Source organism: Ranitomeya variabilis, chromosome 1, assembly GCF_051348905.1.
Source record: "Ranitomeya variabilis isolate aRanVar5 chromosome 1, aRanVar5.hap1, whole genome shotgun sequence".
NCBI classification, from domain to species: domain Eukaryota; kingdom Metazoa; phylum Chordata; class Amphibia; order Anura; family Dendrobatidae; genus Ranitomeya; species Ranitomeya variabilis.
Window position 1 is genome coordinate 916,977,694 of NC_135232.1, and position 24,584 is coordinate 917,002,277.

At 42.2% G+C, this 24,584-nt stretch overlaps 1 protein-coding gene across 1 annotated transcript; it reads left to right on the forward strand.

Annotated features, from left to right (window-relative positions):
- The first annotated feature begins 6,415 nt into the window (after nucleotides 1–6,415).
- SPRY1 (sprouty RTK signaling antagonist 1) lies at nucleotides 6,416–11,005 on the forward strand. The gene is made up of 2 exons (XM_077279094.1): nucleotides 6,416–7,081; nucleotides 8,748–11,005. Exon 2 carries the CDS (start codon nucleotides 8,803–8,805, stop codon nucleotides 9,760–9,762), a length of 960 nt encoding a protein of 319 aa, XP_077135209.1. The 5' UTR covers nucleotides 6,416–7,081; nucleotides 8,748–8,802; the 3' UTR covers nucleotides 9,763–11,005.
- The last annotated feature ends 13,579 nt before the right edge of the window (nucleotides 11,006–24,584 follow it).

Sequence of the window (24,584 nt, forward strand, 5' to 3'; positions counted from 1 at the left end):
TGCTCCTCTGGGAATTTAAATATGCAAATTGCCTCTGCTGAAAAAAAGAGGACTTAACTCTATAGCGCCACCTATTGGAAGTAGCGATCCTACAAGTCACAATCAACCCTTTAACGAATTGAGATACTGATTTGGCTTTTATCCTAAGTCATATTGCATGACTCGTTAAAGGGTTGATTGTGACTTGTAGGATCGCTACTTCCAATAGGTGGCGCTATAGAGTTAAGTCCTCTTTTTTTCAGCAGAGGCAATTTGCATATTTAAATTCCCAGAGGAGCATTGCTTGGCGAATAAGCCTCCTTACCTTGACAAGCCATCTGTCAAACAGTGGTGCTTCCTAAGTGGACAGTTTGATTTCACAGAAGTATGATTTACTTGGAGTTATATTCTGTTGTTTAAGTGTTCCCCATATTTTTTTGAGCAGTGTATATGCACCTATTCTAGGTGTATATATCTATTGTATCCCATTCTAACCTATTCTATACTGTACGCGGCAGATCATTCGCTGGCATTTAATCTACCTAGCTAATATATATATATATATATATATATATATATATATATATATATATATATATATATATATATATATATATATATATATATATATATATATACAAAAAAAGAAAAGCAGCACAAAAAAATAATAAAAAGTGGACTTTATTGCCTGAACGGCGTGGCAACGTTTCGGATATACCATCCTTTTTCAAGATTGTATATCCGAAACGTTGCCACGCCGTTCAGGCAATAAAGTCCACTTCTTATTTTTTTTGTGCTGCTTTTCTTGTTTTGCTCATATTGTTTGGAGGTCATTGGACTGTTGGCTGGGAGAGCTTTGCACTACGTTAAGGTATTTTTTTGGATGCTGTTCCAATTTTTGTCTATATATATATATATATATATATATATATATACTGTATATATATATATGGCTCGTTTGAGCCAAAACGTTGCCACAACATGTGGATTTGAAATAAAACCACATTTTTTTCACTTTTAAGCTATGTTTTGTCTGGGAGGCATGCACCCACCTGTTGGTAAAGTGCTGTTACAATTTTCTCTGTTTATATATATATATATATATATATATATATATATAAATATTTCATATTAAAATGATGTGTAAATGACTTAAAGAATTTATGTAAATGCTCATGTTAAAATTGCATTGCAGCCTGATGTCTGATAGCAATCGCACTGCATTCGGATGTAAATCGAGTGCTAGGTGTGAAAAATCGGATTGTACTCACACAAAAAATGCATGACACTCGCATCACAATTGGATTGCACTCATCCGACTCTCCTGCATCAAAATTGGACCGATTTTTAAATCGCTAGTGTGTATCCAGCCTTATGTTGCATTACAGGAAAAGAAAAAACAACTTCTGCAAAAAAAAGTATCCGTCCGTCCAATGATGGTACAAAGGGTGCCAGAGGGCAATGGTTGCTATACCGAGGGCCAGCTGTTTGGTTTCTGTTCAAGAGGTTTTCTTTCTATTGGAGAAAATACATGTTGTGTTTTTTCATCCACAAAAAATGCTGGACCTTGTGATGGAGGCGCTAACGCAAGTATGAACCTAGTCCACTCAGATTTTCTGGTTTAACATAAAAATGCTGGATTAATCCCTTTCCAATATACTCTCTGTTCAGTTCCTGCACACTGTACATATCTACCTATCCTACAACAAACAATGGAGTAAATAGTCCCATACAAAAATATAAAAAAATTGTAACAATAGTTTTATTAACAATCATAAAGTAGATACAGACTAACAAAACAAGGTCCAGAAATGATGCAAGTACAGAGGACACAAGCTACTGAAATCGCAATATGGGATAAACAAACGGATCACTTAGGGTACTGTCACACAGTGGCACTTTGATCGCTCCGACGGCACGATCCGTGACGTTGCAGCGTCGCTTGATTATCGCTCCAGCGTCGTAGACTGCGGTCACACTTTGCAATGCACGGCGCTGGAGCGATAATTTCATGACGTAGTTGCGATGTAGAAGTCATACGGGACATTGGGAATATCGTGCACACCTTTGTTACACGCTGCGATCGTGCTGCCACAGCGGGACACTTGACGACGAAATAAAGTTTCAAACGATCTGCTACGACGTACGATTCTCAGCGGGGTCCCTGATCGCAGTAGCGTGTCAGACACAGCGATATCGTAACTATATCGCTGGAACGTCACGGATCATGCCGTTGTAGCGACCAAAGTGCCACTGTGTGACAGTACCCTAAGTCCTACAAAAAAGTGCTTAGTGCAAGATAAAGTGCCAGAGTATATGCAGCTAAATCCCTATCAGTGCTGAAGTCTCTATGTAAAAATCATGCCATACAGCTGATCAAAAGGGAAATAGAGAGAAGTGTGCCGCTCATCTTACCCATGAATATATGCCAGTAGTGTGTCTCCAGCAGCCCCGATGCGCGTTTCACGTTGGGCTTCCTCGGGGGGCTGTAAAAGTGTGTGTATTGAGCATCAATTTATATCAAGAAAGCACCTGTGCATAATCATCAGCGCCATTATCGGCGCATGCGCACCGTCACGCAGGCCCGCTCTTGTGCATCAGCTCCACACTGTACATACCTAGTTCTGCTCTGGGCTCAGAAGTGAATACAACTGTATCCGGACCTGGCAATTTTCTGTGAGCTAAATACAACCACACCATCAGGACACATCTCACAGATTGCTAGTCCACTTTCCTGGGGTCCAGGCAGTTTAGCTCCCTGGAGCTAAAAAAAACCTAAGGAAGTTGCATTGTGTTTTTTTGGAAGGCACTACACTTTATCAGCATACACAAGAGACAATAAAAACGCAGCAAAACCTGCTTTTTGTAAAAACCTTCTCTACTGCCAAGGGGGCAGGTTTTGCCTGCAGAAAAAATACAGCAAAATTGCGAACATAGCCTTATGGAGGCAAGTGTATTGACTTCTTAGCTGAGAGCAGGACTAAACCTGCATAGGCTGCATGTAAACAGCAGTGTTCTCAGTCACTGACTGCAAATGTGCGTCTGTTCATCTATAAAGTGATTATATAAATGTGAAAAAGCCCTTTATGTGTATGGAGATTTTTCAAGAAATGAGCCATGCACTTGTCAGCTACCTGGATGAGATCTGGGCAAGTTTTCCAGCAAATTTCATTTATAGCAATCAGAGATCTTGGAAATGGTCAGTGATTGCGTCACAAAGTAAATTAGAAAGTTGAAGAAGTTTTCAGTGTATAATCCATAATTAGATTTATTTACATGCAGGACAAGATGGCGTATTCGTGCAGTAGACAACCAGCAGGGTGACAATGACCTGGGGAAGTAGAGCAGCTTGTATGGTGCCCGGGTCTCCCGTAATAATAGTATTGTGTCACTATGTGGCGAAGCCTATGGATCATGTAGGAAGCATGCGATCCTGGATGTGTCTGTAGGAAGTGAGGCAGGAACTCTTGTGCAGTGATTAACCCCACTTGTGGTTTCCTCCATAGCTAAGAATAGGATTTCACATAGAAACGCAGCCGGATGTGCCGCTTCCTCTTTCACAATGAGAGCAGACAGCTGGGTCTGGCTCAGCCATCTGTCCAGCAGTATGTGCTGTGTCCTCCTGGGGTCTCTGATCACACAACCTATACTTACTGGTCTGTACAGGGGGGAAACCTGCACCAGGATAAGAGAACTAGAAGGGGAGATACTAGTGAAAAACAGGCAGCCAGTAGTTATCTGGTTGTGATCAGCACTGGAGGATGTGTCATGTGGAAGTGCAGCTCATGTGCAAATATGTCCTGGGTAAACAAGTCACTGTTAACTATGTGCCATCCAGTGCTTTGTGTAATCCTGTAACCATGCAAGTGATTGGAAGCAGTATATTAGGAGAAGAGAAAGTGTCCAGTGTTGGAATGAGATTAGTGCTTTACTGTTTATAGCTGGCAGCACAGACAAGACCCCCTGTGCTCTATAGCCCCCTGCAGCTGTCATTTCCTATAGAGATGCAGAGCTGCACTCATGTGACCTTCCTGGGATCAGAGGGACAGATTTATCACTGTGTTACATTGGAAGGGACAACTAAACATTCTTACACCAGCTGTATTTTTTTTTAGCTACATGTGATGTATAAGACGTTTCTGAATTTGGTATTCAGAGAAGAGGGCGGCTGGTCAGTTCTCACTTTCTTACAAATTCAATGTCTGATAAGGTTTTGTCTCACTAACGCCCCCATTTGCATGATGTACTTTGAATGGCTTTGTTCTGTGATAAAGAGCCACTATCTAAAAGCCGAAGCCATTAGTGGGTCTGAAGCATGGGAGAGGGTCAGATCTTCCCCTTAGGCCGGGGTCACACTTGCGAGTGCAATGCGAGATACCAGGCCAGCACTGCCGCTGGCACTCGGGACCGGAGGGTTCTGCTGCATGTATTTCTATGCAGACGCACGCCCCGTCCCGAGTGCTGGCAGCAGTGCTGGGTATTGATGCGCGAGTTTTTCGCATTGCTCTCACAAGGGTAACCCCGGTCTTAGACTTTGTCTCTATGCAGGTTTTACTCCTGATTTAGGCTTACAAACAGCGATTCAAACATTTTTTGTAAGTGACATAATAATCTTTATTTATATAGCGCCAACATATTCCGCAGCGCTTTACAATTGAACAGTTCATACACAAGTCATAAGTAACAACATTGAAGATAATACAATAATTAAGGCAAAGATAATGATGACCCTGCTCATAACAGCTTACAATCTTCAATGAGGTGGGGGGGACACAAAATACAGGGGCTTGTTTACAATGAAGGTCCAGCCATCTTGGGGGAATGGGAATGAGGGACCTAACGGACTCATTCACATCAGCTTTTACAATGGATAGCATCTGTATTACATCCGATTTGTGTGGCTATGGTGCCATTATTAACCTGGGAAACCGTATTACATGTACATGACTTATATGTCACACGGACAATAATATGGGTGAAAATCGTCCATGTTTTTGAGACACGAGTATGAGAAATCGCCTAAGCCCCATAGGAACGTCTATTCCTGGTTACCGGCCATGTAAGTATGCTGCCAAGCACCGGACATACGGTACGTCAGTCCAGTCATCAGCTTGCTTATGCCACCATAAGAATCACGGTGAGCAGCAGACGCCCCGTGCACGCCACATGTAATGATTGTTCTTCACCTCACAGTTTTTGGCATCCTGGGTGAATAGACCAGGAAACATGTTGACCTGTAATATGGGCCAAAAATGGTCCGAGTCAATGGGGTAACTCCGAGGCGGTGTGTTTATGTACAATTGTCCGTATGGAGCACAGAGATGGAGAGTTTACCGATATTTCTTATAGTCTGGCACCACAGCCATGTACAGGTAAAAACAAAGCAGCTGCCCAAAGCGACCGACAGGATTACAGCTGCCATTTTTCTTAGGCTACTTTCACACTAGCATCGTACGACGCACGTCGCAATGCGACATACCGACGCATACTGTGCAAGCGCCGCACAACGGGGGCAGCGGATGCAGTTTTTCAACGCATCCACTGCCCCATTGTGAGGTGCGGGGAGGCGGGGGCGGAGTTCTGGCCGCGCATGCCCGGTCGGAAAAGACGTTCTCGACGCACCAAAAAACGTTATGTGCAAAGATTTTTGGTGGCGACGGACCGACGCAACCGTCGCACTGCGTCGCTAATGCAAGTCTATGGAGAAAAAACGCATCCTGCAAGCACTTTTGCAGGATGCGTTTTTTTCTTCAAAACGACGCATAGCGACGTGCAGTGCACGACACTAGTGTGAAAGTAGCCTTAGGTGGGGGTTAATGAAGGAACACACCTAATTGGGTGCGGAGAGAAATATTTTTATATATGTAAACATGTCCAATGATAGCGCAGCTTCCATTTTGTTTAATGACAGTGATAAAATGAAAGCCGCTCTGGGATTGGTTGCCAGTTTTCAACTCTTGGGCGCAGTCTGTGCCACATGCAGACGAGTAGTGAAGCTGCTGAGGGGAGCAGCCATGTACAAGTCCGTGCAGGCAGCAGCCGTACAGCCTCGCTCCTCGGAGCTTAGCAGGCAGCTCGGGGGTTAATTAGCATGTGGCACTTTGATGGTAGGAAATGAGCAGGGCAGGTGAACGCGGCTCCTTCCGCCCAGCCCCGGGCACTGTGTGCCGAGGAGGAGCAGCGGGGGGCCGCTCATTCACACAGGCTGAGGTGTGCGCTCATTTCCGTTGTCCTCCACAGGGACACAAGCGCTTAACCCCGTCACTGCCAGCCCATTCCTTGCTCAGTGATAAGCAGCCATGTGCAGGACCCTTCCCCCTCTCCCCGGGGACGGGTCACGGTTCTTCCTTCCCTCAGGAAGCTGCTGTAACTAGCAGCAGCTGGGCCGAGTGCCGCCCATGAGCGGTGTGTGCTGCCCAGGTGCTGGGGCGGCGGCAGTGGTGCGGGCGGGGAGAGCGCAGCACCAGCGCGGCCGCCGCTCTCCACATACACCTTGCAGTCTCCGCTCAGCTCCCGCAAACTTCAGCCCGCGCCACAGCAGCAAGCGCGCCCCCTCCCGGCAGCCAATCAGAATCGGCGGGGCTGCTCCATACGCCGCAGCCAGCCAATCAGAACCCTCCCCTTGAACAAACCCAGTGTTCCAGGAATCCATTCATTCAGAGGCAGGAGAGCGCCAGGCGTGGAAGGTTGGACCGGGAGCTGTGAGTGATCGCTACAAGGTGACACCCTCATTCATCGCGCCAGCCTGCACTCCGCTGCCCCCGAGGAGAGGAACTATCGTGTGTTCTACAGATCGCTGGATTTTATTGTGCAGAGAAAGTGTGAGAAGTATCGCAGGCAGAGCGCTCCCTCCTCCCCCCATGCTGCATCGCTGACAAGCACGTCCCGCCGTGCATGTTGACAGCCATTGATGTGCACATTGGTCGTCACACGAGAAGGCTCCGTGGATCTAGCCTGCTGCTGTCACCGCTCGGATCTGCGGATTATTTGGCTTTAGTAGTATGACACGCCTCATGTCCCATGCTTAATCACCACTGCGCCGCCCGGATCCGCGGCAGCGCTGCTTTACATGGGATTGTGCCTGGATCCTGCTCGCAGCTAGGTAAGTTCCCTGGGGTGATGGCCCCGAGCAGGTGCCCGCGTCTGTGCACGGGGATCAGCAGGTGCTCAGACACCCTGTGCTCCCCCTATTCTATGGCAGGCAGAGACTGGCCCTTGTGGGGGCGATCAGGTGGCAGCACCAGCCTGCACATGATGCCAGGGCATTACCCCGGGCTGAGTGGTCGCAGGGCATTAGTGCGTGTGGATGAGTGTGAAGTCCGCCCCCCTGCGGTCATGTTCACCTTTCCCTCCTCCTCCTCCTCACAGCCAGGGATTGTTTTCATTCATAACTTTTTCCTTCCTCTGTCTCCCCCATCCTGGGATCTCCCCCCAACCCCCACCTCCCCTAAACGTGGATGACAATCATTACAGGAACAAGGTCCCATCTGTAAACTATTGAGATTCCTCTCTGGATATTAGGATGTATGCCACATGCAGTATACACAGGGTTTTCTGCTGGCTGAAATCTGAGCTCGTGTATGTGTTTCCCTGTGCATGTATATGTGCTCTAGTGGGAATGTATGTGTAGCTCCTCTATATACATGACTTTTCAGCTACTGTGTGTATATGTGTGTGTATGTAGGTTATGTAGATATATTGGCAACTACTGCATGTGTGTGCTTGTCTTGCATACATGCTTGTGAACTAGTGCATCTAATTATATATAATTTTGCTCACAGGACACGTAACGTATGTACATATCACAGAGGAACACAAACTAGCTCAATATAGGCACACACATGCACTAGTTGTAAATGCACACATACTAATGAGCACCGACGCTCTCTAGCTCACAAATGATGTAGGATTTGTGAGCTGGTCCATGTTTGTACTCCTAGGTGTGTACGTACTGACATGCCTTGCAAGCTAGTGTCTGTATATATACTGTAAGTTAGTGTATGTGTACACAATCTATAAAATGTCTGTAGTTTAAATACATGAAGTTATTCTCTGCATGATGTGGCACCCTGTGTTATTTGTGCTAGATTAGTCCTCCTCCATTTTACTGCGTATTTATATCCATGACTTGGGAGCCAGTATACGTGCCTCTGTATATACACATTACATGGTGGTGTATGTGCTTGTGATCTGGTGTATACGTATTTTACATGAATTGTAAGAAAGAGATTGAATTAAAGTTTGTCATGGTTACATAGTTGGTTACATAGTTGGTTTACTCTATAGCTTGTGTAACTGACCTGTTTAATTTACATTTTAGTCTTTCATTGTAGAATAAGCCAATTCTGGGACTATAGTGAGAGACCTGTAGTAGACTTATTTTATGCTTTCTCTTCCTCCATTGTTGCTTCAGATACTAATTGGATTATTTAGCAGCAGTTTATTCCCCAGAGCAGTACCTATAATGTAATTACATCGTTCTCTCTGGCTGCACTGGGGCTAATCTTACAGCAGACATACTGCTGCGCTATCACATGTTTTCAGAAAGCGGTTGTAAGTACTAGTTGGCTTTAGATTTCTATTACTCTTTTCCTATTGTATTAAATATTTACAAGATTTAATAACATTTTGTTTGTAAACCTGGAGAGAACTCTTCAGATTAGGTCTATTGCTCCCTTAGAGTTGGGATCACAGCCTAGTAAACAATATTCTTTGTGCTGCTTTCTTCTCTACCATTTGTATTTATGCATATATCTTCTCTGTTGCAGTTTTTCAGATGCATGCCAAGTTCCCGTTGAATGCCAGAAGTAGAGATCACTACAGATGGAGCTACAAAGTCAACATGGCACTAGCGGTTCATTAGTTGTCATCCAGCAGCCTTCTTTAGACAGCAGGCAGCGGTTGGATTATGAACGGGAGGTTCAACCTGCCACCATCTTGTCTCTGGACCAGATCAAAGCTCTCCGGAGCAGAAACGAATATACAGAGGGCCCATCCATGGTGCGGAAACATGGGCCCAAAACTGCTCCACGGTACAGTAAGCAGGAGAGGACTCATGAAATCATACCAGTCAATGTGAATAATAACAATGAGCACAGACCCCTTCAGTTGCCTCACACGGGACATGTGTACATGGCAAGGGCTCCTGTGCTGAGTAGGTCAACCAGCACAGGAAGTGCCGCAAGTTCTGCGAGCACAAATAGTGCCTCTTCTGAACAAGAACTTTTGGGACAATCTCCACCTACCAGACACAACTCTGGCTACAGGACGGACAGGGTAGTCCGGATGCAACCTAAGGCATCTGCATTGGTAGTAGATGACCTAAAGAGCTCTTTAAAAGTGGACTCTACGCAACACAGGTTTATTTGTGAACAGTGTGGAAAGTGCAAATGTGCAGACTGCACAGCTCCAAGGACCCTACCATCACGCTTGGCTTGCAATGGTCAATGTCTTTGCTCTGCTGAGAGCATGGTGGAATACAGCACTTGTATGTGTCTGGTTAAAGCAACTTTCTACCACTGCTCTAATGACGATGAAGGCGATTCGTATGCGGATAACCCTTGTTCTTGCAACCAATCACACTGCTGCTCTAGATACCTGTGTATGGGACTCATGTCCTTATTCTTACCATGCTTACTCTGCTACCCTCCTGCCAAGGGATGCCTTAAACTTTGTCGCAGTTGTTACGACAGAGCAAATCGCCCAGGTTGCCGATGTAAGAACTCAAATACTGTATATTGCAAACTGGATTATGTTCCACGAGGTCAGGGCAAGCCCTCCTGACTTTAAGCAGAGGGGTTTTCTGGACAACTTATGGATCTATTTGCTCTATTAGGCTCTGCATATAAACATGTTTTCATAAGTACAGCTATTAATCTAATGTTCTCCTTTGCCTGATTTCCACAGTAATGTAACTTAGATGAGTTGTTGGCTTAGGCATATGCACATTAACACCATATTTGTTTTGAGGAACGATGATACCTACTACATTTATTTTTACTTGTCTATTAGATAGTTTTGCAAATCACAGAAGTGGGGTCATCATAATATCCTGTTTAACAACGGTAAGACCTTACTCTTTGACTATGTGTAAGATAGCAAGTTAGGCATTCTCTGTAAGTTGCCTTTACGTTCCTGTTCATCGTATAGGGTTTAATCAGTACGCAACAAGTGTGGCATTAGATACACCTATCTATGTTAAAGGACATTTAAATCAACCCCATCCTTTAATGTTCCTTTATCGGGCTCCTGTTACTAATGTGTTGTTTTCAGGTGGCAAAAAATGTAGTAGCCTTAACAAAATAAGTTCTTTTCCCCAGGGATCTGCTATTTTGTGTTTCCTGGTGGTGATCTGTTTTCCTCCTCCTTGCCTTTTTTTTTTTTTTTTTTTTTTATACCCCCTAATATCTTGTGTTTATAATTGCCTTAGCCACAGCCTGGCTTTTTGTATATTTTATGTATAAATCACAAAAAATATTACTTATTTTTTAAGACAAAAGTCTGTTTGAACTTTTTTATTGTAAAGAATATTTATTATGTGAATCTATTTTATGATATTTATTTCGAAGGACAGAAATTACATTTGACTATAACTATCAATACTTACAGAAAAAAATAAGGATGACACAAGATATGTTAACTATAATGCAAAAAATATAATTATTAATGAATGTGTCTTATTTCATTATTTTGTCAAAGTCAACATCCTTCACACCATTATGGTCTGTTCCACTCTGTAGCATATATTTCAGAATTTAATTTTTTTTTTTTTTTAATTTAATTAAAATGTACTTTTAACTTTTAAATGGGTTTTGCATTTGCTTTGATGTTTACACACTGTTTGCAATGTTTTTAGCGTACTTTTTGATTGTGTCTAGGTACTTATCTGAATGGACACCTAATTCTTTTGCAGAAAAAAAAAATAATTGAAGCTTTTTGTCAGTGTCCATTTTATCTTTAAAATGTTACATTTAAAAAACAACTTTGTTTTAGCATTTATGCATAGTAAAAATCTGGAATCTAATGCAGAGATGTATGATCAAAAATGCCTTTTTTTTTTTGGGGGGGGGGGGTTTAGTATTACTTTGCTAAAGGGATTTAAATGTATCTCTTACCCTTTCCATTTACTCACTGAACCAAAGTGTTCCATTGGTACAGCTGTGCCCATAGACTTGGATTTCCAGCTTCCTTTTCTTTTTTTTTTTTTATCGTAATGTTAAGAATGTGTATTCTTTACACTGAGACAGGAAGAAATGTCACCCTTCATTTTAGAAGTGGGGACTTGCACTTAAGTAATGGAGTCTTGTGACCTTTTGGAATGTTTCAAATGTTATACTGGTATGTAAGTATTCTTTGACCTGGTCCAAATTATCCATATTACTATATATTATTAGTTTATACTTTGTTACACATTTTGTGTTATTTGTGTATTATGTTTCATGTAAGCAGCCACTTAAGTTAATGTACACCTTGAATAGTAATCGTATTATTGGGAGGAAGAGTGAATGAAAGTTAATGTGACATTTTAATTTATTGCATACTTTTTAAGGTTTATTAGGAAAGGGTACTTGCATACCCAAGACCATGTGCTTTTTTTTTTTTTTTTTTTTTTTTTTTTTTTTTTTAAGCGCTTTGCAAGTGGGGATATCTTGACTCCTGTGTGGGAGGAGGGGTATATAGGAGGTCAGGGATTTAAAATGCAGGCTGTTGCCAGTAATTGTTCCCGAAGGTTATAATTTCAGTGGTTTTCTTTGCATTGCTATTAAATTTCAAGGAAGAAGCAGCTGCCCTGGTGTTTCCTCTAGTTGGCATAGCTGTTTTTAGTGGATGATTCTTGTTTTATGGACTGTATTTCATGATCTACTCTTGATGGCGCGCTAGTGGATGATGTCTATAGATGAAGCAGAGCTACGTTTGTCATTTACCGCCTTAGTTTATTGTAAACATTACACAGAAGATTTCCTTGTGGTCCCACGTGAAACCACAGACTCATTGTGATATTGTGCCAGACTTGGCTGTGTTACATTTACATGTTCTGGCTGGTTTGATAGTATAAAACACTGTCGAATGCACGCTCCATACTTACAAGTAGTTGAGCAAATGATGGCCTTGTTGTTAATGACTACACATAGGATATGGAAAGTGATCTATGCCTATATTGTCTTTACTGCTCGCTAATCTGTTCTTTCTGCAAAACAATTTCTGGATTTGTTGATTCTGGGAGCTGGGTGGAGCTGTGTGTCTGATTGCATAGATCAGGTTTCACAAGCTTGTTCTTAGAGGTTTGGAGATGATCAAAACTGCACATTTAGTGCGTAGGTTTAGGCACAAGGTATTCTCTAGATGTCTTTATTTAGTTTTGCTAAATGGCTGCAGATTTCTCAAAGAAGAATACAAAAGCCCTAGACCTGTCCTTTATGTGAACATGTGCAAATCCCTGCTCCTGGAAGGATTCTGGGAAGATTTACAATCGGACGTAGAGCAGAGGAACCTGTCGGTACTAGAAACAACTTGTACCGGAAAGCTGGATTTGCATGAAGTCGGCATTTCTAAGCCATGTTTGCCTAGCTGAAGGCAGAACACTTCACTGCACAGAACTGTTTATTATAATAGAAAAAAAAATGTATGATGCTTTCAGAAGAATAAGTGTTACTATAATAATAATGTTATTGCTCTCCGAGTAATGCTAACTTTATTCTATTGCCATCTGCATTCAACCGTTTAAAAATGAGGCCGCAATTTTTCCAAAACCAAAATTGTGGGGATCTGTACTTTTGTGAAAAGGCCCCTGCTGATGGGTTTTATGGTGCATGTTCCCCACTATTTCCATATTTGCTAACTAGATTAGTAAGTTTTTCCTTTTAAATCAGTTCCTGCTAGGTTATGTCGCCAAAGCTAGCAGCGCTGAGATTTTGTTTTTTTTGTTTTTTTCCCTTCTTAATCCTGTTCATTATTTTCAATTGGATAATGGTTCTAATTTTACTTTAAGGGAAAAAAAAAGTTAATTTATGAGCAAGGTTTTGGATTATAAGCTTATTCTTTCCGTATGAAGCAGTGTCGGCTGTTGGTTTATGCGATGTAGTGTTTGTAATTTGAGCATAAATGGATTTTATCAAGGAAGATCTTAGCTTAAATGTGCTCATGTGCATTAGTCTAGTCTAAAGTTGATCAAAATGGAGGATTCCGTCCTCCATGTAAAAAAAAAAAAAAAAAAAAAAAAACCTTCCCTGAAAGATCTTTCACTCTTTCATTGAACATGTGTATGGGTAACTTTGCTGAGTAACAGCCAATATGGATTAAAATTTGTATGACTTTCAGCATGTCTACCTCTGTGTATGGCCATTTTTAGGGGGTCTCCCATGATGACTGATTTCATGATGTTAATCAGTGGAACTCTTCTGAATCTGATTGCAGCAGGTGACCCTTGTCCGCTGTCCCACACATACAACCCACAAACCTCCTTCTCTGGCTAGCCACTCTGTACTTAGTGATGACCTCAATAATTCCTGCCACTTGAACCTGGTGGAATGAATAAGATACGAGGGCAAAAAAATATATATCAGATGAACAAGACTGAGCTTAGTTTTAGCCAGTCTCTTTATAATGGAGTGATTTCTACTTCCCTTTGTAATTCTGGCATGTTCTGTAACTTGATGGATTTGTAGTTGCTGCATCCTTGTGGTCATGAGATGGTAGGCTAATCTCTTCACTACTCTCCCCAAGTATTCCCCCATATGGAAATAAAGGCTCACTATAGCCCTGTATAATACTTTTCCACACTTGTATATTCCGAGTACATGTCATTTTTGTTTGTTTGTTTTTTTTTTTATCGCATCCCTAATGACCTCTGAACCAATGATGATTGCGGTCCTTTTGTTTAAAAGGACAGAGCTGAGGTTGCCGTAAGATTTAATGGCGATCTAAGTTCAATTCACCTGACCCATGTGGTGGTGGGAGCTTAGGTTGGTTATGACCCTGCAAAGTGGCTGAATTTCAGTTGTGTGATTGTGGCCTAACTCTGCAGAATGTGTTTTGCAGCTAAAAAAATGGATTGCAACTGGATAATTTTTTTTTCTTGTTCTTTTATTACATCGAACTCTATTGAAAACTGATCCCATTTTTGCCTCCTGAATCAATTTCAAAAGGACAATTACTTTACTCGTGTACTTTAAGGTACCGTCACACTAAACGATATCGCTAGCGATCCGTGACGTTGCAGCGTCATCGCTAGCGATATCGTTTAGTTTGACACGCAGCAGCGATCAGGATCCTGCTGTGATGTCGCTGGTCGCTGAATAAAGTCCAGAACTTTATTTGGTCGTCCGATCGCCGTGTATCGTTGTGTTTGACACCAAAAGCAACGATACCAGCGATATTTTACACTGGTAACCAGGGTAAACAACGGGTTACTAAGCGCAGGGCCGCGCTTAGTAACCCGATGTTTACCCTGGTTACCAGCGTAAAAGTAAAAAAAACAAACAGTACATGCTCACCTGCGCGTCCTCCAGCGTCTGCTTCCTGCTCTGACTGAGATCCGGCTCTAAAGTGAAAGTGAAAGCACAGCGGTGACGTCACCGCTGTGCTGTTAGGGCCGGAGCTCAGTCAGTGTCAGGAAGCAGACGCTGGGAGACGCGCAGGTGAGTATGTAGTGTTTGTTTTTTTTACTTTTACGCTGGTAACCAGGGTAAACATCGGGTTACTAAGCGCGGCCCTGCGCTTAGCAACCCGATGTGTAGCCTGGTTACCCGGGGACCTCGGCATCGTTGGTCGCTGGAGAGCGGTCTGTGTGACAGCTCTCCAGCGATCAAACAGCGACGCTGCAGCGATCGGCATCGTTGTCGCTATCGCTGCAGCGTCGCTTAATGTGACGGTACCTTTAGTTTCCAAATGGCGGCACAATTACCAGCAAACTCTTAACCTCTTTAGCCTCCTCCGATTGCCAGTGTTTAACTGATTCTGGAACAGGTTTTTTTTTCCATTTGCCCTCTCAATTTTAGAGATTTGCGACCTGCCAGGTACTAAAGGTGCAAATTTTCCCTTCAGCCAACTGTAATTGGGCAAAACTTCTGGGGACGTGACAGTGTTTTGATTGGCCAGCTTCAGAGCAGAAAAGTTAAATGCCCACAAAGAAGTTAAGTGTTATACGCCCAGTTGTTGTAGGGGAAAATTTACATCTTTATTTTTGTGGGATATAACTTTGGAATGTAGTGGCATAGAAAACCTGTTCCAGGATCTGTGGAACAGCACCAATTGCAGGAGATACTTGGATAAAATAAAGATCCTCTTTAACAATAAAGCTGTTATGGGCCTTGAGGGCCCAGAATTACTTTTTTTTTTTTTTTTTTTTACTGTTTTGAGAGTGATTAACATTTTTGTTGATCAAACCCTTTTGACAACGTGTTTTCTTTTTGTGGGGTAAAGCAAAGTGCCGATGGTTTTATTTAATGGTTCATGTAACAACCATAATGTTCAGATTGGCGATTCAGTCACTAGACCCTCAGTCAGTCTATCTGTCGTGGAAGATGTACGTTTGGGTCAGGAGACCCATGGTCAGTCTGAATATTTGGTCTGTGAAATGCAAATGCAGCGGTTTGAGTCCAGCTCTAGTGATTTTTATTTTTAATACCATCACTTTATTGTATATATCATTTTTGGAAGACGCTGGGAATAAAAAAACGAAACTCAGTTGTTTGTTTTTTTTACCACCATTAATTGTCCCCGGTATATGACCTACTACCTTTTTTTTTCTATAAGTTAATGCAATTACTTTGGTAATACATTAAAACCCAAGAATATATTTATACTTTATTACTACTGCTCTTTATTAGGCCCTTACCAAAGGCAGCGGACCTTCATCAGCCTTCCTTCCCTGCTGGTATGGCAACCCAATAACACTATATAACTGTGTTCCTGGGATGGAAAGTGTGTGTTACACATCTGATGTTGTCATGCCGTTCAAGTATTAATCTACAACCTGTATTAAGAACTTTTTAGAGGGTCCTTTTATTTTTTTTCTAGGGTTCAAATGCATTTTCATTGAAAATACTATACAAAACCCGTGACCTTTTCAGAAGAAGGTAATCTCTGGTCCACAACCAATTTAATTAATCTATGGAATAAAAATTAATGTACATGGTGATCTGGAGTTTCTTGCTTAGCCATTGAAGTTATAAATTGTGAAGCGTTCGGTGCAAGCACATGTCTTGAAAATCAATAATTATTTTTAATACTTACCCTTGGCGAAATGTTTCTTTACATTATGTAAATTAGCGTGTTGCTCTTATATAATCGTATTTTCATCATTCCATTGGCTTCTGTGCTGACATCACCAGGTTAAGAGGCAAAGGCTTTTATAGAAGTGAGAACCTCTGTTTTTAGCATACATGCACCTGAAAAACCTGCACCATCATTTCAAAATACAGCTGGATTTGACGTCCCCAGCAGGAATGTGGAAAAAGTGATATAATTACTGAATTACACAAGTTGCCAGTAGCGTGCATTGCTACTCCATGTAAAGCACAGACCTAAAAATAAAATCCAGTTAAAGTTTACTAAGTGTTTATAGAATTCACTTCAATTTTTTCCATTTTTCTCTTTTAGGTTTAACAAAAAAGGGTACATTCTTGATGGGTAATATATAAAGATTGCCACAACATTAACTGGATAATCTGGATTATCTCTGTTTTTACCAAACTATTTTGAAGATTTCAGACATGTTTTATCTGTATGCTAATAGAAAAAGAACGCATGTGTGGACATGGCCTAAGGGTTGGCTCAGGATGTGGAATTTTTTATTTCTCATTCATACATTGCTGTGCCTTATAAGCAAATCTTTGATGTTCATGCATGTCTGCAAGCACCAACTAAAAGGAGAAACCCTACTGGTTGCTATGTGAACCTCATGCTCATGGCAAGGTGCAGTGCATGGAGTCGGTATGGCTGCAAACAGAGACCCTGTAGGCCTAGACCAGCCAGCCACAGCTACTGTGTGGGACTGACTGCAGTTTGGACACTAATGCTAACAGTTTTTCAGGGTAACGGAAGCATAGAAGCACACGTTGGCGTACTTTCTTTAGAGTGCATAATATGACCTCTAGTTTAATTGTGGTCTTCCTGTAGTCTGCCATATTGAAGATATTAGGTGCTGTATGTAAAACATTTAATTCTCTGAAGTGCTGAATGATTCAGCTGAAAGCTGGAGTCTGCAACAGTGCAGTCTATAGTAAATGTAATGATGCTGGCCCATTTTCTCTGCCCGAAACCTAAAGCAGTTTTATTTTGTTATCAATACTGTGTCCACTGATTGTTTAGAGTTAATGCTTCTAGCGTTAAGTTGTTACGCAAGTTGAAATGATCTCTAAAAGGGCTAATGTTAAAGATGACACATTTCCTTTGTATATTAGGCAACATAAATATTGTTATTTATTTACATTTTAAAAATGACAAAATGGAAAATGGTTCAATACAAAATTTTTGGTATCCTTGGAGATTTGTATACTCAGCTAACTTTGACAAAGGTTTCAGACATTAATTAGCCCGTTTATGCAAAGAAGTATACAAAAGAACATCTAAACAAACCTGGTGCATTTTGGAAATAAGTCCTGTGGGCTGATAAGGTGAAAATAGAACTCTTTGGCCACAATGATCAAAAGGTATGTGCGGAGAACAAAGGGCACAGAATTTTAGGAAAAGAAAATCCATAAAGAATGGGGGGTGGATCAATCATACTTTGGGGTTATGTTGCAGTCAATTGCATGGGTAACGTCTCGCGGGTAGAGGGAAGCATGGATTCAATGAAATTTCAACAAATTCTTGATGCAAACATAACACCAGCTGTAAAATAAAAAAAAGCTGAAGTTGGAAAAAGGATGTCTTCTACAAATGAATAGTGATCCTGAAAACACACACACACACACACACACACACACACACACACACACACCTCAAAATGCACAAGCTGAAAGTTTGACAATGTCCCTGACAGTCCCCTGTTCTGTATATCATTGAAAATCTGTGGCTAGACCTCAAAATAGCAGTGCATGCAAGATAACCCAGGAATCTCACAGAACTGGAAAAATTTTACAAGGAATAATAGATGAAAATCCCACAAACAAAGTTGAAAGACTTGTGTGACTACAGAAATATGTGATACTTTCAAAAAGGGATGCTACCGAGTATTAACCATGCAGAGTGCCCAAACTTTTGCATTGGCCCATTTTCATTTTACATTTTAAAAATTACAAAAAGGTGAAAATATATATTTTTTTGCCTAAAAAAGGAAATGTCTTCTTTAACCCTTTTAGAGATCAATTAATGTTCAACTTATTTAACTGTTCACAATAACCATAACAAAAGAAATAAAGGTACTACTGACCTAATCATCTCTGACATCATCTCCCTTTGCAAACAAGATGGTGCAATGCAGTGATATTATTGTGATACCTGCGCTGGGACACTGACGTCTTGAAAGGCGCAGGTCAATAGCAGCCCGAAGCTTACAAGACAATAAGTGCTACAGCAAGAAGCCCGTGGTCCCCAATTATTCCACCAGATTGCACTGTAGTGGCATCAGGTTAATGCCGATATAGTTGTGTCGGTTGCCCAAAAACAGGATTCCAATGTTGAAGTTCGAGATCAGAGAATTCTAGGCACATTGCCGGAGATCCAGGACACTTTTGTGTTTCTCTTGATTAATAAAGATATGACAAAAAATAGCATAGGAGCCACTTGGTGATCAAGAGCAATTCTGCAGTTACCCTGACTGCATGGTATGCTTCTGAGAATCATTAACCCCAATAGCTTCTTGGTCCATGAATATGTTGGCAGAACTAGACTGTGACATTTGGAGCTTATTGAGACAAAAGTCTGGTTATTGCATGAAAAAGCTGAGTAAAGATAATGAAGCTCATCTAGATCAGCACTTTCAATGAGTAGTAGAAAGGAATAAATATGGGTATGTGTTTCTAGATTACAATTTAGTGTATAGTCCCTATGTGTTTTGTCATGGCAGCCATTAGTCGGTCTCATCCAACAACTGTTACCTAAACAAGAAGCTAAAAGTGGCTGAGCAGAATAAAAAAAATTCCTTATAAGGAGACATTTATTAGAAGTTTAGTTGCAGACAGAACCATTATCATGAACTCCAAGGTTTCATACAGTCATGAAGTATAGGCCCTCATTACTAAGGAAAAACAGTTACAAGATATAAATTATCTCTGTATAGGGAGGGACATGGTCAGTGGTATTTGTAACTCCAACCAAACCCTTAACTTATTCAGACCCCAAAGTTAATTTGATCCCTGTCCAGAATCAAAAAAATTAAATTAGACTTTAGTCCAGACTCAAAAATTAATTCAGATGTCCTAAATTATTCAGACTTGAGCCCAGACCAGACTTACCAAAAAAATTAGACCCAAGACCAGACTCCTATATCTTATCTTTGGCTCTGGCTTCATCCAGCCAAATAAGGGTGGAGATAGAAGGAAAACAAGGAGATGGGAAGGGTCATTTAAATGATTGGCCCTGCCATGGTGTTTCGAGCGCATGAACAGTCATGCTGTGCTGACTGAGTCCCTTTAAAGATTTTCAGGAGAGCTTCATGTGTAGTGGAGAAAGGAATGAGGAATGAGCCTTTTATTGTAATGGAGCTTGTTCTTTCTCTAAAGGAACTATTAAGTATGCAGCATCAGTACCTTGTGAACAATGTCCTAGTGGTAATTTAATTAATTTTTATCTTGTTGGCCAAACCGCTGGTGGCAGTACCAGTCAATATTGCCTTTCTGACGTCCCTGGTTGCAAGTAATTGTTGCATTTACTTAAATCTATTTTTTTATATATGTCCAAAGGCTATACAATTAGCCCCTGGTCATTATTTTTCCTATTCTTTGGATGCAAATGAAGAATTGCTCTGGTTCACTCAAACTGTCCTTAAATTTCATGAACATCCATTCATCTAAACATAGGTACCTAACTAATCTTGCTCACTGAAGGCAGTTAATTATAATGGGACAGCCCCTTTTTAAATCTGCTATATTAAAGAAGGCAGAAAAGTAGGAAATAATTATTCTACTCTGTGGCCTTCCAATGAACATCCTCCCATATCTCCAGTCCATCTTTAACTCTGCAGCCCAATTAATCCACCTCTCTCCTTGCTAATCCTCTGCCTCTCCACTCTACAAATCTCTTCATTGGCTCCCAATTTCCCAAGGGGTACAATTTAAAGTTCTAATAAAAATAAAAAACATCCCAACAGAATGATGCTGCCACCACTATGTTTCACTGTGGTGATGGTGTTCTTGGCGTGACAAGCTGTGTTGATTTGACGCCAGACATAGTGTTTACCTTGGCTAAAAGTTAAATTTGGTCTCATCTGATCACATCACCTTCCTCCATACGTTTGGGAAGTCTCCCACATGTCTTTTGGCAAACTCAAAACGAGCCTTACAATTTTTGTGTGTAAGTACAGGCTTTTTTAGGCTTTTTTTTTTCTGCCTACTCTTCCATAAAGGCCACCTCTATGGTGTGTCCGATTTATTGTGTTCATAAGGACAGATACTTCAGTCTCTGCTTGGGAACTCTGCAGCTCCTTCAGGGTTACATATGGTTCCTGTGCTGCCTCTTGGATTAATGCCCTCCTTGCCTTGGCTGAGATTTTTGGTGGGCGGTCCTCTCTTGATAGGTTTGTTGTGGTACCATGTTCTTTGCATGCAATGATAATGGATTTGATGGTGCTCCGGGGGATCATCAGAGATTAGGATATTTTTTTATTTCCCAAACCCTGACTTGTACTTCTCAACAACTTTGTCCCTGACTTATTTGGAGATCTCATAGGGCTTCATGGTAATAATAATAATCTTTATTTTTATATAGCGCTAACATATTCTGCAGCGCTTTACAGACATTATCATCGCTGTCCCCAATGGGGCTCACAATCTAAATTCCCTATCAGTATGTCTTCGGAATGTGGGAGGAAACCCACGCAAACACGGAGAGAACATACAAACTCCTTGCAGATGTAGTCCTTGGTGGGATTTGAACCCAGGACTCCAGCGCTGCAGTGCTAACCACTAAGCCACCGTGCTGCCCCATGGTGTTGTTTAGTAAAGGTACCGTCACATTTAGCGACGCTGCAGCGATCTAGACAACGATCCCGATCGCTGCAGCGTCGCTGTGTGATCGCTGGAGAGCTGTCACACAGACAGCTCTCCAGCGACCAACTATAAGAAGTCCCCTGGTAACCAGGGTAAACATCGGGTTACTAAGCACAGGGCCGCGCTTAGTAACCCGATGTTTACCCTGGTTACCAGCGTAAACGTAAAAAAAACAAACACTACATACTTACATTCCGGTGTCTGTCCCCCGGCGCTGTGCTTCTCTGCACTATGTAAGCGCCACCCGGAAAGCACAGCGGTGACGTCACCGCTGTAATCTGCTTTCCGGCCGGCCGGCGCTTACACAGTGCAGGGAAGCGGACGCCGGGGGACAGACACCGGAATGTAAGTATGTACTGTTTGTTTTTTTTACGTTTACGCTGGTAACCAGGGTAAACATCGGGTTACTAAGCGCGGCCCTGCGCTTAGTAACCGCTGGATCGGTGTCACACACGCCGATTCAGCGATGTCTACGGGAGATCCAGCGACGAAATAAAGTTCTGGACTTTCAGCAATGACCAGCGATGTCACAGCAGGATCCTGATCGCTGCTGCGTGTCAAACTCAACGATATCGCTATCCAGGACGCTGCAACGTCACGGATCGCTAGCGATATCGTTTAGTGTGAAGGTACCTTTAGTGGAGCCTCTTACTTAATGGTGTTGCAACCTCTGTGACCTATCAGAAAAGGTGTATACATACTGACAAACCATGTGACACGTAGATTGCACACAGGTGGACTTCCTTTCACTAAGATTGTGACTTATGGAGGTAACTGCTTGCCCCAGAAATTTTTAGGGCCTTCATAGCAAAAGTGGCGAATACATATTTATTTATTTGATCCCATAAATTTAATTTATGCCTATATTTTTATCACTTCATCAACTTAGACTATTTAGTGCTGATGCATCACATACAAATCGGGTTACAAAAATATTTAAACGCAGTTTGCACTGTAACGAAATAGGTAGAATCAATGGGATGAATACTTTCGCAATCCACTGTAGGTATGGCCAACTCTTAGGGTACCGTCACACAGTGCCATTTTCATCGCTACGACGGCACGATTCGTGACGTTGCAGCGTCGTATAATTATCGCTCCAGCGTCGTAGACTGCGGTCACACTTTGCAATACACAGCGCTGGAGCGATAATTTCATGACGTATTTGCGATGTAGAAGCCGTTGGTTACTGTGCGCACATCGTATACAACCTGTGTCACACAATGCAATCATGCCGCCACAGCGGGACACTAGACGACGAAAGAAAGTTTCAAACGATCTGCTACGACGTACGATTCTCAGCGGGGATCCGGATCGCAGTAGCGTGTCAGACACAGCGATATCGTAAATGCATCGCTGGAACGTCACGAATCGTGCCGTTGTAGCGATCAAAATTGCACTGTGTGACGGTACCCTTACATATAAATACATAGAATACATATGTATATTATGACTGTGCAGTGTTTACCCTCTCATAGTATGCAAGTGAATCACATCAAACTTATTGGAAGGTGCTAACAGCTGCATTCAGAGGATTCCTGTTATCAACTGTAAAAACAGGCATGAAACCATTGCCACCATTTGGTCATTTATGTGTTTGGCCACCTAGTGAGGGACAGACTAAACTTCCATCCTGATTGTGTGGCTAACTTGATTTGTGTTTGCTACAAATACTGGATGGAGAGCTAATGAGCATGGGTGAAGGGATGGATATAGCCAGATACACTTGAATGTCCACTTCCAAGTATTGACAGTTTATCTGTGTTTGATTTTCCTGCTGATCCTATTATTTCCCTTTCCTGAGATATTTGCCACCAGAAGTGTCTGTCATCCATTCACTTCCCCTAACTCTATGATAAGTGTACATGTTTAAGGCTTGAGCTATACAGCAACTTTGGCCACGACATAGGTTGTGTTACCAAAGATTTGGAAGTGCCATTGCTACATCGTAGCATAATACAGGGGAAGAAGCCATACCAAACTGGACTTCTTGTGACTTGCTGCAGTTGTAGTGCTTTAGGGGTCAAAATGTAACACCATTCATTTGTGCTGCGCTGCAATGTATCAACATCACATAGGTCAATCCGACAAGGATTGCTATTTTGTGGACAAAATGAACAAGAAGAACCAGCCCAACCCAAGGCCACATTCACACATTCAGTATTTGGTCAGTATTTTACATCCACTCCTTATCACCCACTCCTGATTTTGGCTTACAAATACTGATGTAAAATACTGACCAAATACTGAATGTGTGAATGTGACCTTATGATGGATTTGGTGTAATAACTGCTGGTCAAAACTATTTAGTCTATGTAGTCTAAAATATATAGCCCCTGTAAGATAGTGACCCCTGTTACAGCTAGGGGCTACTGTTTGTTCTTCCCAGGATGCACACAGAGGCGAAGTGAGGCCATGAGGGGGAGCGTTACAGTCGCAGGTGTGGCTGTGATTACAGTTGTTAAAAGCCCTGTAGTATAGAGAGGTTTTAAAATTGAGTCTGAGGAGTCTCAGGTGTGTGAGGGCCAAAGTGATGCCTGACAACCCACAGCACACTCAGTGGTGCTGCTGTCCATGATGAGTGGTCACGGATGTGGACAGGTCTTGTGCCCGGAGGTAGACTGTCCTGTCCCCGAAGGAAGGACCAGCATGTGTCACAGCTGCAGACAGGAGGATGTCAAGGTCTGTGTACAGCTGTGAGTAGAGACTGTGATACAGCGGTGCAGGACACCCATGGAACTAGTCAGAGGAGGACTAGCATGTGTAGTGACTGCAATATAAAGGATGCTATTATAAACTGGTGTGAACTGAAGACTGAAGTTATGTGCATTTAAGTTATATGTTTGGAACCTTTTCAGTGTGAAGATAATGCATTAAAGAGACTTTTATGTTTGAACTTTGTGGGTCACTGCCTCTTCACTGCTACCGGTGCCTTACATATGGTGGAAAGAATGTCGTTGTGCAAGTCTGCTGGAGAAATGGAGGAACTTTTGGAGCAGGTTGTGCTCAATCAGCAAAGGATTCAGCAAGAGGTTCTGCAGCAACAGGAGATACAGTTGCATCAGCAGAGGCAGCAGGAGGTGCTGCAGTGGAAGCTAGCAGAGCATGAGCATGTTAAAAAGGAGACCCCTAAAGTGAGGGGTGAGTGTACCAGTGGTCCTATGTAGAGACTCGGCCTTCCAGGTCTCAAGCAAATGACTTATTGCAGTTGGTGGAGGAGTGGCTCCAGCCTGAGGTTTTTTTTCTCCGTATGAGATGATGGAGAGAATCGTGGCTGACCGGATGGTGCGGGCTCTGCCGGCCGACATGCAGCATTGGGTAAGGCTGAGGGACCTAGGCACCCTGAAACTACTGATAGAATTGATTGAGCGGTATAAACCCACTCAAGATGTTGCACCAGAGCCCGTGCATGGGGCTAGTAACTGTTCGGTGATATTTAAGCTCATGGACTGCGGG